Source organism: Gossypium hirsutum, chromosome D09 (genome assembly GCF_007990345.1).
Source record: "Gossypium hirsutum isolate 1008001.06 chromosome D09, Gossypium_hirsutum_v2.1, whole genome shotgun sequence".
Classification (NCBI taxonomy): Eukaryota; Viridiplantae; Streptophyta; class Magnoliopsida; order Malvales; family Malvaceae; genus Gossypium; species Gossypium hirsutum.
Window position 1 is genome coordinate 39,558,222 of NC_053445.1, and position 15,829 is coordinate 39,574,050.

The window sequence follows — 15,829 nt, forward strand, 5'->3', positions numbered from 1 at the left end:
AGCCTAATGTTCAATCATGGCTAATCAAGAAGATGGCTAATGTTAGCAATTTCAAATGAAGGAAATGTAAAATGGAATTAGTTAACTTCATTGATGCAGTCTAGGTCCAAAAAGTTAATCATATCCACATAATTCTCTCTTTCTGGCCAATCATCCGTTACCTCAAAATCTCAGTAGTAGTGGAATGTATGCTCGCAAAAGCTCACACAACATTATACCCATATAGATTAACACTGTATTTTGTAAGAAAATAAAATATTTTGAGACAATGCTGATACATTTTGCATTTTGATGGTTTCAGGTAATTGGTGAATGTCATGCAAGCCGTGTTGAGAATGAGATCGCTGCGAAGTATAAATTAATGAATGATTCTCATGACAGGGATTTATTTCTTGAATTTTGCCTTCACACAGTTTTGTACCAACCACCAGCTCAAGGGTTTGGAACTCTGTTTAACAATGGGATACTACAATCATCTGTTTGTCATTTTCATTTCTAAGGTTTCTAAACTTTTTTTATATTTTTTTCTGTAGAGGAGGGAGCTCACCGGGGCTCTCCATTGCTCAAGCTAACCGTATTTCAGGGAAGGTTCCATTGAAAGGTGATATGCTTTTAACAAGAAAGGTGAGTTGAAAATTTCTTGTTTCTTGACACTGATATCTGGCCTCTATTATAAGTTAGTTGTGAATACACATGTATTCGTTGGTTCACTGATTACATTTTTCCTATAGGTCACGTGACCTAAAGTGACCTGAGAATATGATATAATTCGTATAAGTTTGTTTGGTTCTCTAAAAACAGTTGGGGATCTTGAATCTTGTTGAAGCTATGGAGCTGTCTCCTGAACTTGTTTATCCTCTATATTTGGCTGCTAGTGCAGATAGGTATACAATTCAAGTTGCCTGTTTAAATTAAACGTATAATGTCATGAATAGCCTTTTGTATCACTTTTTTTCATTGTGGTATCTGTATTTTAAAACAATGTTGAAGGTACTATCATTCTGTGTGAATCTAGTATCTGAGGTTAATAATGTTAATGACATGTTTGATATGGCTGTTTTCCAGTCAAAAGATGACATCTGGCATTCAGATGACGTGTAATTTGGGTCCGTATCATAATCTATATTTTACTTTTAAAACTTATTTTCCTTGTAAGAACTGATTCCCCCCCCCCCCCCGATATTTTTCTTAAAAACAAAAATACAAACTCGAAAATTAGAAATATCAGAAAAATTAAAATCTAGACCCTTCTTAAATAAAATTTTTGAAGAACATAAAAAGTTGAACTTTAATATGGATTTGTTTTAAAAAATTTAAAATGGAATGGAAAAAGTTTAAAAAGGAAAGAGAAGAGAATTGGGAGAGAAAGGGGGAAAGATGGAAGGGAGGGAAAGGGCCAAAGGAAGCAGAGAAAAAAAAAGGGGGGGGAGTGTTGTTAGGCAGTGCTTGTCGGCCAGTCTGAGGCAGTTCGACCCTGACTGACTACACTGCTATAATACTAGTGCCATATTGGACATTTTAAAAGTAAAGCATAAAGGTACCACTTTGAACGAAAGTGCATGGTATATGCACTATTCCTGACATTATCCAAATTTAAATTTACTTCTTTCCCTTACTACAATGATTTATTTTTGGTTGGTTTGTTAAGTCAAGAGCCTGTTGTCAAGAGAGGAGAGGAGCTCATAAAAAGAAAGGCTTCTGGTGCTAATTTAGATGATCTGAGGTTGATTAGCAGATTGTTTCTACTTTTTACTGGTATGAAGTGATTCTTTTTCTCTCTGATCAAATAAAATCTTTGCTAAATTTGTTGGCTTAAATATTTTGTGTCATCATACTGGCTGTCTTTGTTTCATATGTATTCCATTTTCTGGGTTTTGAGCTCTATTGTGAGAAAATAAAAGAATGGCTGCCTTTTTTCTGATGGCTCAGTTATGTCGTGATAAAGCTTTTGCTTTAACTCGGTTTATAGAGGTTGAAATCTGTTTGATTGTTTTCCATATTAAAGCAGTAACCTTATTGCTGATGACTCAGTTATGTCATGATTGTTTGGCTGTTTTGACGCAGTTTTTAATGTGCTAGGAAAATCAATGGTTGAGATCTCAGAACTCATAATGACAGAAATATCCAAAAATTATTGGAACCCGGTTTAAACATTAGCACCTTGTTAAGAGTTTGAACTTTTCTGTGTCAGATTATTTCAACTTCAGCCAAAACTCTTTCATCATAGTAAATCTCGTCTATATTCCCAAAATTAGGAATTATCTGATGAGAAACCTCTTTAATTCTTAACAAATGTCTTCCTAACTTTACAAGGCAACTTTTACAGCAGTATGCACTGCTTCCATAGATTTTGCAGAACCCAGCTTCTACGCAGTAGCCTTTTTGCTGTATTCCTCACTTAATATTGCATTGAAACGTGATACTCGTTCAATCTCGTAGTGCCATAGTTTGTTGTAATCATGAATGACAACTCCATTACTGGAAGAACATTTGGAAGTTTCTTTTAAGTGATTGTTTCGAATAGTTGGTCCACTTTTTAAATATTCAAATGTGTTCTTTCAAAAAAAGCTGTGGTCGACTTTTTCATGATATATGTGTAAGAATGCTACTTCACTTGTATTATGTGCTTCAATAAATAAAGGTTCAAATTATCTGCTGAGAGATGTTGATGTGCTGAAATACATTGTTTGAAATATTGATTTTTTTTTTATAAAGATTTGATGGGAGATGGCAATCTGTTAGAACGTGTCAATCTGAATATAATCTGTTATTAGCATGTCTTCTATGAATCTGAAGTTTGTCAGCCCGAACTTTGAGTCTGCCAGCATAAAGATTGAAGAGCAAATTATTATTTGATTTGCTAAGATTTGAAGTAATTTTTTAGTATTTATTGAGTTTTTGGTTACAATCATCATCTTCTGAAAGAACTTATTTAATAAATTTTTGAGCATTTATGCTTTCATTGCTGAATCTAAGGGAAATTTTGGGTAGTAATTATTGCTTCTTAGGTTACAGTCATTATCTTTCTTTCTTTTATTTATTTATTTATTTATTATTTTTTTTATGCTTGTGGGATATTTTGGTAACACAACTTATTTACTATTTTTCAAGGCACTACAGGTGCAGAAAATACTGCCATGGATTCAAGAGTCAATCCTGGAAATGCTACCTTGAAAGTGAAACTGATGGCCGTATTTTGTCGGTCCATCACAGCAGCAAATAGTTTCCCATCAACCTTGCAGTGCATTTTTGACTGCATATATGGTACATGGCATATTGTTTTTATCCTGTGACGCGAATAGCAAAAAGTTAAAATGAATTATAACATGCTTTGACTGAAAAATAATATTCCAGCTTTTTGAATGGAACAAGTAGGAAGTTACTTTGCATACTAGATGAAAGTTTGGGTTAATAAGAGCAAGCTCTATTCTGAGAAGATTAAACCCAAAGCCTTATCTATCCTAACCATGAGGCTGTCCATCATAGAACAGGAAAAGAACTAAAATAGCAAGCTAAAAAAGGGCTGCTAAAGGATATAGTTCTTAGGCTGTAAACTTAGTAGTAATAATAGTGAAATCTTGCTTCCTCAGGCGACCTCTTCATAGTCTAAACCTGTTAGCAATTCTCTTCAGTCTATCAAATAATAAGTTATAAAATTGCAAACTAGTACTGATAGTTTGCTGCCATAAATGTCCATTTTAACTTTTCAGGAAATTTAATCTTGTCAGTGGATCAATGATTGTGCCATTTGTATTGTTACTTGGATCAGACTTCCTCTTAACATGATATAGGCTGGTGCTGGACAAGTTTTTATCATCACCTTATTAATGCAATAAAATACATAAGAGTATTCTTTCACCTTGATGGTCCTAATACTGAAATGAATTCCATATAACCAAGAAAACCTGATAAGTTCTATATATTGGAGAATTGGGACCTTAAGCACATTGTTTATTGCATGTCTAAATGTTTTTCCTGATTCACTTGTGCCTAAATGAACCAGATTAGCATTTGTTTCCTTCAGTTTTGAGGTTTGCAAGCAATAAAGTACCACCAATATTTGATTAGAATTGAAATCTAGCTCAAGATAGTCTGCAATCATATCAAAGTAGGTTTATACTTTTAGCCACTAAATTACTTTATGGCAGGAAGTTATGGGAAGTTTCTGGATTTTGCATGCCACTTGAATTTGAATTTTAAACAACAAAGCCTACATTTGAATAGCAGCATCTTAGAGATTTCTGCTAATACTGTGGGGATACTATGATAAAGGCTATAGAGACAAATAAGAAATGGACAGAAATCCTTAAAGTATAAGGTCTTGTTTGAGAACCATTGTAACACTTCAAAGGTCCAGACTAACATAAAATTTAACTGAACATCCTAAAAAAGTTTTAAAAAAAATTTGTCACATGTCTGTTTATGTAGTTCACAATAGTAGTCATCCTAGTTCACTTGAACTTCAAATGAGGTCCATTGACATGATAAAATTAACCTAATTGCATGAGTTATGTTTTTTTTTTCTCTAAATGGTAGATGCTGAAAATTATTGTAACCAAATTTGGAGATCGTATGTGGAGCACACTTTCATAGACAAAAGTAATGGGTTTTCTGTGGTAAAATTATATTTGCTAGTTGTCTTTTGCTTCTCATTGCAAATGAGTACTCTCGATACTTATTATTCACCTACTGCATGTTGAGCTGGTGGATTTATATTCCATATGCTGATTTTTTTTTTCTTTTGCATTTTGAAAAATTTTAATCTTATAGGAAGTACTACTACTTCAAGGCTGAAGCAATTGGGAATGGAATTTACTGTCTGGGTCTTCAAACATGTGAGCACCTTTTTATTTGATTTCTTTTTAATTTTCAATTATTAAGAACTTTTTAATTTGTGCACTTTGTGAGGTAATGAACGGGTATGATCATGGAAAAGAAATTCAAAATCTGTGAAAGGGAGTTTCATGTTGGGCTTGTCTTTTAAGGCTTAGTTTTAGGCTTCAAGTTGATATGGTTAACATTAACAGGAAAAATTCATAATGCAAGTAAGAGTCTAAGAGAAAACTTGCTGAAATCCTGAATAGCAATCAAAATAACTGGATTCTGGTTTTCTTTTCACTACAGGTCACTTTTTAAAGTAGCAACTTAGCTCCTGAGAAACTTTGTTTGATTCATTTAGTATTATATTGGCAAAGGTTCTAGGCATAGATACTGGGTGGGTGAGGGGGTGTGGGAGGAATCTTGTAGTTCCTGTATGCAAAATGCATATGTATTACCAAGAGGAATTCAGAACATGTTAAAAGAACAAGTTTCTAGATACAATAGGTTTTGTCTGGTTTATCTCTAGCTAGTCCACCCTGAGTTGGGTTGAACAATTTTCTTTTATCTGGTGACAGGGCTGTCCCTACTTGTTTTGTGGCAAAGGCCTGCTGTGATTGCTAGGAAAATCTGCTAGAGAGAAAATAAAAAGTTGCTTAGTAGCTTCTTAAATATTGTCAGTCTATTTCTATATATATTTGTCTCAATTATCATTCTCACTCTATGTTTGGTTTTTTCTTTTCCCTAAGAAAAACTTTATTTTCATTTATATTGTTTCCTTTTGTCATTTTCTTTTCCGTTTATGTAGTCAAAACTTGATCAACTGAAACTTATGGGCCCTCTCATTCTGAATGGGATTGTGAAGTTGCTTGATGGTTACTCAAATTCAGAATCAGGTTATCTGTTTGAATAGTTTCCTGAACTTCGTTTTGACATAACTATTTCGATTATGAGCTATAGAATACTCTAAATTTACTTTAATATATTTCATTCACCCAGATTCAGTTGCAAGAAGCACCAGAACCTTCTCTTTTCAAGCAATAGGCCTGCTTGCTCAGCGTCTGCCACAACTGTTCAGGTCTTCTCTGTCTAGTCTCATAACTGGTGGTTCCATTCTCATGCGCTGAGTGCTTTTTGCTCTCATTTCAGGGACAAAATTGAAATGGCTACTCGTCTATTTCATGCATTGAAAGTAGAGTCCCAATCTCTTCATTTTATCATCCAAGAAGCAACAAATTCGCTTGCTGCTGCCTACATGGTATACAAACTTCAGTCATATTCTCTAGTTATTTGTTGAAAGCCATTTGGTTTAATTGCATAGTTATAGAGAGCTATAAAGCTAATCACACTGGAGGATGGAATATCCGTTGGTTAATTGCAAAAATACCCCTGGGAATATGTGTAATGTTTCCCTACAATTTCCAAAAGCATACATGCCTTTGTATTTTTGCTATATTGTATAACACTTCTTATTTTCTCTGACTCCATAGTGAATTATTTCCTTTTATGTTTGGACGTGTCAGGAGAAAGTCCATATATGAGGGAGAAGTTCTACTCTTTCTATAAATAGAGTGGATATATTATTATTTTGCTATAGTTATTGTTGTTTTGCCATGTTCAGTTCCATGCTCAACTATAATTAAGCAGCAAACTATTCTAATTTTAAATTGGCTTCTTTTATTCAAAAATGATAAATAAAATGATAAATAAATCTGCTTTTTCCCCCACGGAGAGGTTTAATTTTTTTGCTTAAGAACTACACTGTGTATGGAATCCTATTTGACTTTCATTTCTGTTGTCTTCTTCTTAGAGAAAGATATATTGTATCAAAGTTTAAATAGTCCCCTGAATACTTTTTAGAAGTGGTCTCTTATGTGTGTATAACCACTATAATCTCTTCATTGATCTGTCTTTGATGACCAAGAGACTCGTTTTTATGCAGTATGTATTTGTGGACCTCCTTTTATAAGATGTTATGATCTATGATGCTAAATTGATAGTTTGCTTGACACTATGCAATTTCCCATAAATAATTTCTTGTACAAAATAATGCTTTTGGACTGTTGAGTCAATATGCAAGGCTTTCAAGCTTTAATATTTGTAGATGTCCAATCCTTCCAACCCTTGATATTGAGCTGGGGACTTTGTACTGTTTTTATGAGCATCAGGGAGCTTCAGCTGCTGTCCTAACAGAATTGGAGTCACTGTTGCTGAATAATTGTCAAGTGGTACTAGTCTTCTACAACTCTAATTCCTGTTTGTTGACTTATCTCTATTCAACTTGAAAATTCGAATTTTTTGGTCCATGATGCTGGTTTGGCTTTAATTTGGCCAACTGAGGGCATCTAAACTTTATTTTGACTAACAGGAAGAAAGTGAAGTCCGATTTTGTGCTTTAAGGTGGGCAACATCTGTGTTTGATTCACAACATTGTCCCAGTCGATTTATCTGTATGCTTGGAGCAGCTGACTCTAGGTTGGATATAAGGTAGCTGACATTGTCTTTATGCTTATAGTGGAATAAAGAACTCCTTTTGGCTTTTGCATCTGTATTCTGTGTGCAATGGAATACGTGGACTCTTTGTACTTGTTCATTGTTGCTTATTTTTATAGAATTTAGCTTCCTTGGGTATTTCCACCATCTATTTATCATTCAGTGGCCAATCTATGCTATTTCACCATCACATACTTCAATTACTTTGTAATTCTAATAGTGCCTTCTAGCAGTGGTCCTGCCCATTCTATTGTCCATGATGAATGTGCAATTACCATTGTTGTTGCTTATGGTGTTTTAACTGTTTTGTGTGGTTTGATTGGAATGAGATACTGTGCAAGCAGACTATGAGATTATAATGGGGAAAGCTAGGGACTAGCAGGAAGAGGTTACCATATCTAGGTACCTGAGATGATGTCTTAGGGGACAGAACTAAAATTTTATAATGTGCATTAAGTGGGGAGGTAATGATTTAAATATCAAGAAATCTAAAATTAGTGATACAGATGACGAATGAATGGGAAGAAACGAATAAGAGTAAGAAAGGAAAGAAAACAAGATTTTAGGTTTCCCGGTGGAATTATAATAAGTAATCAGTTAAGTTCTTGGGATTTTGGTACTAATGATGCGAAAGGATATCTATTTGCAGTGTTAAGATGCGTCATTCTACTAAATAAGAGAGAATATGATTGAAAATATGAGAAAAATGTTTTCTTGTTTGTGAAAGCAGAAAAAAATAACTTGATAGGTGCATGATGTTGTTGTATGATAGCATCTGTACTAACTCGGGTGTTGAACCGATTGGTTATGAAGAAATGGGAGATTTATGGACTAATGCAGGTATTGTTGCTACAGGCTGCACTCTTCAATAAATTGAAAACTTTTGGTTTTTATAATAATCAGAATCTTACATGCACTTCATCTTATACGTTTGTTAAAGAAAAAAAGGGAAAAATCTGCATTGACTTGTATGCAACTTGATGGTTTAGTGAATTTTGGCAATACTTAAAATGTTTTGGAAACTGGAATGGCCACTTATATCATGTGATTTTGTAGCCAATGAATATTTAAATAATATTGCAATTAAAAGTGTTCTCAATGCATTATTTTGATAAAATTGCTCCTAAGCCTTAATGGAAAGGACATATAGGTACTTCAATTGCTCCTAATCTATACAAAAGGGAGATGTGACTTTTAGACATTATTGAGGTGCTGTAGTATTATGCTCAAATCTTAATCTTTCTCATTGTTTTGAGCTTGTCTTCTTTACTCTCGATTTACATTTTCATTCTTAAAGTGATTGAACTGACGTTGGTACTTATAAACCCCCCTCCCATTCTTCCCCCCCCCCCTTTTTCTTTAAACAGGGAAATTGCACTTGAAGGGTTATTTCTTGGTAAGGATGCAGGGCAAATAATCAGTCAAAATTTGGATCATAGATATCCCAAGCTTGGAGAGATGCTTGACTATATTCTTAAGCAGCAGTCAAAGTTGTTAGATTCATATGAAATGAGGGAACAAAAGCTTCTTTTTCCGTCAAAAATGTATGTGGCAATGATTAAATTTTTGTTGAAGTGCTTTGAGTCTGAGTTGGTGCAAAACAGCTCCTTAGGAAGATCATCTGAATTTCTGTCTTCAGTGGAAAGAATGTGCTTGCTACTAGAGCATGCTATGGCATTTGAAGGCTCTGTCGAGTTACATTCTACTACTTCCAAGGCATTGGTAACAATCGGATCTTATCTTCCAGAGGTTAGTGCTGCATGTTTTCTGTACTTTGGTGTACTGCTGTTACTGCTGCATCTTTCCAGTCTTGGTTGCTGGTCTTGTTTTGTTTCTATCTTGCTGCTAGATTTTATATTCTTTGCTGACATTCTCTTTTATCATTAATATTATTGTTTTTAAGATGGTATCATCACACTTTGCTTCAAGAATATCATGGTTAAAGCACTTATTAAGTCATGTGGACATGGATACCCGTGAATCTGTGGCACGTTTGCTTGGAATTGCTTCCTCTTCTCTTCCGGTTACTTCATCATCTGACCTTATACGTGAATTGGTCTCCTTGTTCAGTGGAACAAACAAAAGGTTTGTGGGTATACTGTGTATGATAAGTCAGATATCTGGAATAATTACTTGTGTTTTGATGTTTTCTTTTATTTTACAACTGAATTAAATATTCTTCAGGTTTGAAGTGCAACATGGAGCACTATGTGCTACAGGATTTGTTACTGCTGATTGTGTTTCCAGATCACCTTCTGTAAGTTTTATAATATAAAAATTGACTTTGACTTTTGGATTTTTTTAAAAATTAGGCAGCATACTCATAATGTTCATGCAAGTTCTTCACCAATTCATTGGTGCTATGAGCTACACTATAGTGTGAAATGCTGACCCGGAAAATTATATGCATGGTCTCTGAGGTGGCTGTTGCATGCATTCCTTGTAATTCTGGTTTTAGCGTGGTTATTTTGAGGTTTGGAGCCAAATCGCTATTTGAAGTTTTTAGGCTTGAATCTCTCGTAATTTCATTTATCCTGTTTCCTTAATCAAAGTTTGTCTAAAGGTTAATAACCTGGCAAATAATGCAGTTTGTTAAATCAGTATAACTATGTAGAGGCAAAAGGAGCATAATCTTATCTCTACGGGGAACCAAATATTTGTTTTCTTTTTCCAAATATTTCTTTTTAATGCTGCTGCTTTCAAAATTTTTGCTTTTCTTCCAAAATTGTGTGTTCAATTTATTACATTTAGTTCGGTCACTTTTTGAGATTCATGCATATTTGACATTCATCATTAAACAGATCCAAGAGGAACTATTGCAAAATACACTTAAATGCCTTGTTGACGTTGTTAATTCTGAGAGTGCAACATTGGCCTCAATTTCTATGCAAGCACTGGGTCACATTGGGCTCTCTGGATCATTACCTTCACTTGTCTGTGATTCTAGTTCAGGTGAAGTTAACCTATACTGATTTTATACTGCTATGTTTGTTCAAAATGCTCTATGACCTTGCTAATAAAATTGAAACTGCAGTTAGCATTCTGGAGCTTTTGAATGAAAAGTTGAGCAAGCTACTCTCTGGGACGACAATAAGGCAGTGCAGAAAATTGTTATCTCCATCGGGCATATGTGTGTGAAAGAAACTTCTGCTTCTAACATGAAAATTGCGCTTGATTTGATTTTTAGTCTTTGCCGATCAAAGGTTGGTATAGAATGCTAGTAGATTTGTTACAATATACAAGTAGTTTCTTTTAGCAGATTGCTTGTATCGTTAAAACAAATCTTTGGGAGAGTTATATCTGGTTTTAGTTGTGCATGTAATTAGGAAACGCACTCAGTTTAGTGATTTTTTATAATTATTATTTGTACAGGTTGAGGATATTTTATTTGCTGCTGGAGAAGCTCTATCATTTATCTGGGGTGGTGTTCCTGTAACTGCTGATGTGATTCTCAAGACCAACTATACTTCACTTTCCATGACTTCAAATTTTCTTATGGGTGATATGAAGTTTTCTTTGTCCAAATATAGTTCTGATGAGAAAAATGTGGTCAGTGAAGATTGCCATATGGTGGTTAGAGATACTATCAGTAAAAAATTATTTGATGCTCTTTTGTATAGTAGTAGAAAAGAAGAGCGTTGTGCTGGAACTGTCTGGCTTCTATCACTGACAATGTATTGTGGTGATCATCCTACCATCCAACAAATGCTTCCAGAAATTCAGGTTAGCCACAACTTCAGAAATCACCATCTTCTTTATTTAATATTATTTACTAGAAAGGGAAAATAGAAGAAACACTTTTTGGTTTCTAATAGCAACCTGATTGACACTTCAGGAACGATGTGTTTTGATTTTAGAGATTGCATTGTTATTATTTTGTTATAACTTAATACAATTTTCCTCTTTCTGGTTACCCTAGATTCATGATGTGTGAGGAACTATTTAATTCTAGCCATGAGGAAACTCTTCATGGTAGCCACAAAGTCACATTGACAACTCTGAAAACTACAAATCATGCTTTCTTTTCTGTGCATGAACCCTCTTAATTTTTTTCCTATCTTTCCCAGAGAGCTGGATTCAGTGGGAGCTATGTACCTGGAATACTACTTTGATTAATAGTTTTATAATTTTTCCTTTTCTTTTTCTATTATAAGCAAAGTTTTGTTTCAAGTACAAAGAATGCAGAGCAACTCAAGCAGGTTAGAAAAATTCTAGAGATTTGCACTAGCTGAAACCGTCTACCTCTTGAATATAGCAATATGAAGGAAATGAGACATGAGACTTTTGAAAACAACAGTGTTGTGCTTTATATGTCAACCTCTATCTATTCATAGGTTTGAGTACTTCTCTCCATGAACACCACATCAAACATAATAATACTTCAATCTTCATATGTTTTCTTTCCACCACTTATTTCAAACATAGGACAAAATGGCTACTGTATCTGGCATTACTTGACCAATCCAAAAGAAAGATTCAGCTACCTACCTGCCGAGCAAAAACAAAAAGGACGGTCTTCTACGTCAGCTTTATTCTTACACATACAATCCCAAGTGATGAATAAATTGATCTATATTTGTTAAGGATGAATATGTGAAGGAAAACCTGCTAGCTAAAGTCTAGCATAGAAATTGAGTCAAAGGCATAGTCTTGCTGTGGTTTTCAAGCTAACCAAATCCACTGCCTATCTTTTTTTGCTGTCTACTTCTTAAAATGATCATTGTTATCTCCTGGTAAAAGACATATGATCAGAGGTGAATATATCATCATTAGAAAGTAGGATTGTTCCTTCCTTGGGTTGACTTTTTCATGTGCCAATTTATTAGTGTTAAAATTTCGTTCATTGAGAGACCATAGTCAGGAAAGAATCTGTCTATCATATCGGATATTTCTTGCAGGCTTGTATTTTGTGGAGGTTCCTCTTTATTAATTGAATTGCCCCCCTTCCTGACTAGTTATTCTAGTCTAGTGTCTTCATGTTAAGCATCTGCCTAGTTTCAATTAATAATGGGTTGGATGCTTAACACGGTATCAGGGTTCAGGTTTTGTCGTGTTTCTTTTCTTGCCTAATCCTGTATAAGGTTGTCCATGTGTAAGCCCTTGTTGAGCCACATGTGATGTGAGGGGGAGTACTAACTGGTGTCAGTCATAGGTTTCCTGTGTTCTTATATTCAAGTTAGGTCCCTCCACCTATTGCTAGCTGGTTTTAGGTTGGATGCTTAACATTTCATAATTAGTTTTGGGTGTTGCTTTGAAAAGTTTTCAATTGAATGCAGGAGGCGTTTTCATTCCTACTAGGTGAGCAGAATGAGCTTACGCAGGAGCTTGCATCCCAAGGCATGAGCATTGTTTATGACCTTGGTGACACATCAATGAAGAAAAACCTGGTTGACGCACTTGTCACCACTTTGACTGGTTCAGGAAAGAGGAAAAGAGCGATCAAGGTAAAGTTACGATGTCATATTTTGGCTTAGAAAGAAGGCTATACTGATGCATGATTTTAGTGTCAGCACTATCGTCATATAAATGCTACGGTTTTGTAGTTTAGGGGACGAGTTATCGAATTTGTAATCAAACTATTTAACATTGGCGCCAGAGATCATAAGCTACTAATTGCATCTTATTGTGCTAATCTGTCCACTCAGCCTAAAGCTTAGAAACCATAGATAAGATTAAAAATCAGTGTTTAGCAAACATCATTACCTAAATTAGATAGAAACCGATTAGAAAAGCTTTTGTTAAATCCTTAATTTTATTCTTTATTCTTCTTTCCCTGGATTTTTATATTTGATTTATGCTCCTTGTTTATGGGTGTAAATTCCTTTTCAGTTGGTAGAAGACTCGGAAGTATTTCAAGAAGGGACTATTGGTGAAAGTCTTAGTGGGGGAAAACTGAGCACTTACAAGGAGCTCTGCAATCTCGCAAATGAGATGGGACAACCAGATTTAATTTATAAATTTATGGATTTGGCTAATTATCAAGCCTCACTAAATTCCAAGAGAGGTGCTGCTTTTGGATTTTCTAAGATAGCCAAGCAAGCAGGTGATGCTCTTCAACCACACTTAAGATTATTGATTCCAAGGCTCGTTCGCTACCAATATGATCCTGATAGAAATGTGCAGGTAAGAGTCCTTGATACAGTTCTTCATTGCTTCAGCTTGCCTTTATTCTTAACTGAAGTTGTTTAGCTAACACCAATGCTCTATAAATGTTTTCCTTCAAATTTGGTGAATTCTTGGAATTACCTGCTTTTACTGACTGCCAAATTTTCTTACATTCTTTGTTCAGTACTACTGAGTAATTGTGACATTTGCAGGATGCTATGGCACATATATGGAAATCACTAGTGGCTGACCCCAAGAGGACCATTGATGAAAACCTGGACTATATCTTCGATGATCTTCTAGTACAATGTGGATCTAGGCTTTGGCGTTCTCGTGAGGCAGCTTGTCTTGCCCTTGCAGATATTATCCAAGGTCGAAAATTTGATCAGGTGATGAGCTTGCTGTTAGTTTATATTGCCTTCACAAGTGATTTGTATCTTAACCATTAGAATCCTTTGACCAAATTCTCACACTAGTTTAAAAATTGAAGTGTTCCAAAATTGTTTGACCTTGGCATATAAATTAAAGCATAAGATTTTATTAGCATCTCGTTCCTTTTCTGGTCTTGTACTTGTTTTGCGTAAGTTTGTTATCATATCTAAATCAAATACTTAATCATAAATATTATTGCAAACATTTCTGTGGACTGTGTAAATTTTTGGTATAAAGTCTTTTGTGTTATCATCAACTGAATTGATTACTTAGAGGGAGAGAGGGAAATGAAGGATGTTTAGAACTTAATAAATTATTTACAATCTACTGTCTAAACTCTGTAGGTGCTCATAAGTTGTTAAAGATTTTTTGTCTAAATGAATCCTAGTTAACGAATGACATGTCATAATCATCGATTTAGTAACCTGGAATTCCCCGTAATATTTTCTTAGCATGGGTTATATTTTTACTGCTTGGTTCTCAAAAAATCCAAGCTGTGTGGTATTTCCTAATTTTGCATATATTGTTTATTAGCATGGTACAATTGCTTTCAATACCTCTGAAGCTTCATATTCCTACCACATTAACCCCAATGATACCATTCAAAGTGAAAGATATATTTCTTATGCATTTTCAGCATGATGCAACTTTGATGCAATAATGAGATTTCCCAGTCTATTTTTATGGTATTCTGTTATGTTTTGATGGCTAACAATTTCTGTTCTGTAAAATCCATCGACATATTTGTGAGTAGGTTGGGAAGCATTTGAAGAAAATCTGGCTTGTTGCGTTTCGTGCCATGGATGACATCAAGGAGACAGTGCGGACTGCTGGTGACAAACTATGTCGTGCTATAACTTCACTAACAATAAGGCTCTGTGATGTATCTCTTACTGAAGCACCAGATGCAAGCCAATCGATGGATATTGTTCTTCCCTTTCTGCTTGCAGAAGGCATATTGAGTAAAGTTGACAGTATACGGAAGGCATCAATTGGAGTTGTTATGAAGCTTGCCAAGGTTTGCAATATTTTGAGATTATTTTGCCTTGATGAGTACAGCACAGATCAAGTCATAATTTTGTCATTTTGTCTCCCAGTTTTTAGTTTTGCTGTGAACTGGCTTTACTAATTCTGTGAGTGCTTAATCTGCCTTAGTTTAAAAAAAACCAAATTATTTTGACACACCAAAATTTGTCCCTCAGGAAAGTAGATGAGGATTGATGGTTGTTTTTACTGTTGCCCCATCAATAAAGAACGACTTGCAAAAGTTAATCATGCTCCTCAAAGGCTCAAACAGTGTTTTCAGCACTATGACATACAATTTTCATAACTTAATAAAACAGAACATATCTTTAGTATAAGTGATGTCCTCCTTTATAACTTTCATCATTGGTCATCCTCCTCTTCCATTGACATTTGTATCCACTCTTAAATTAATGTGGGGGATTGCCACCTCTTTGCACCATGTTCATTACTTGACCTTATTTAAGTTTAATGTCTTTGTTTTATTCTTTTACTTAATTTATCATTTAGTGAATTGGGTTTTATTTACAGGGTGCAGGCATTGCACTTCGCCCACATTTATCTGATTTAGTTTGTTGCATGCTGGAAAGCTTATCAAGCCTAGAAGACCAAGGACTCAATTATGTTGAGGTTTGAAGGAAGTTCATTATTTCAAACTATTCCTTGCACTATGTTCTTTTAATATTTATTTGTATTCCCCTTTCATTCTTCTAGTTGCATGCTGCAAATGTTGGAATTCAAACAGAGAAGCTAGAAAATCTGCGACTTTCAATTGCAAAAGGATCTCCAATGTGGGAGACACTTGACTTGTGCATAAATGTTGTAGATGGCAAATCATTGGAGCTGTTGGTTCCACGTCTTGCTAACTTGGTTCGATCTGGAGTTGGCCTCAATACTAGGTTGGTACAAATTGCAATTCTAAATTTAATGTTAATCACATGAACTGAAATCTCAATAC

The 15,829-nt window shown here is 34.8% G+C and overlaps 1 protein-coding gene across 1 annotated transcript in view; it reads left to right on the top strand.

Moving 5' to 3' along the window:
* LOC107891466 (proteasome adapter and scaffold protein ECM29) overlaps nucleotides 1-15,829 on the top strand; it is a 29,439-nt gene that overhangs the window by 2,397 nt on the left and 11,213 nt on the right. Inside the window, 24 exon segments of the mRNA XM_016816278.2 lie at nucleotides 302-438; nucleotides 534-624; nucleotides 802-884; nucleotides 1,649-1,755; nucleotides 3,112-3,264; nucleotides 4,771-4,835; nucleotides 5,627-5,714; nucleotides 5,818-5,896; nucleotides 5,968-6,076; nucleotides 6,987-7,046; nucleotides 7,187-7,305; nucleotides 8,679-9,060; nucleotides 9,215-9,396; nucleotides 9,496-9,568; nucleotides 10,113-10,263; nucleotides 10,346-10,390; nucleotides 10,393-10,514; nucleotides 10,684-11,034; nucleotides 12,588-12,755; nucleotides 13,141-13,434; nucleotides 13,629-13,805; nucleotides 14,603-14,866; nucleotides 15,403-15,501; nucleotides 15,586-15,770. Of these exon segments, the coding sequence (XP_016671767.2) occupies nucleotides 302-438; nucleotides 534-624; nucleotides 802-884; nucleotides 1,649-1,755; nucleotides 3,112-3,264; nucleotides 4,771-4,835; nucleotides 5,627-5,714; nucleotides 5,818-5,896; nucleotides 5,968-6,076; nucleotides 6,987-7,046; nucleotides 7,187-7,305; nucleotides 8,679-9,060; nucleotides 9,215-9,396; nucleotides 9,496-9,568; nucleotides 10,113-10,263; nucleotides 10,346-10,390; nucleotides 10,393-10,514; nucleotides 10,684-11,034; nucleotides 12,588-12,755; nucleotides 13,141-13,434; nucleotides 13,629-13,805; nucleotides 14,603-14,866; nucleotides 15,403-15,501; nucleotides 15,586-15,770 (3,584 nt within the window).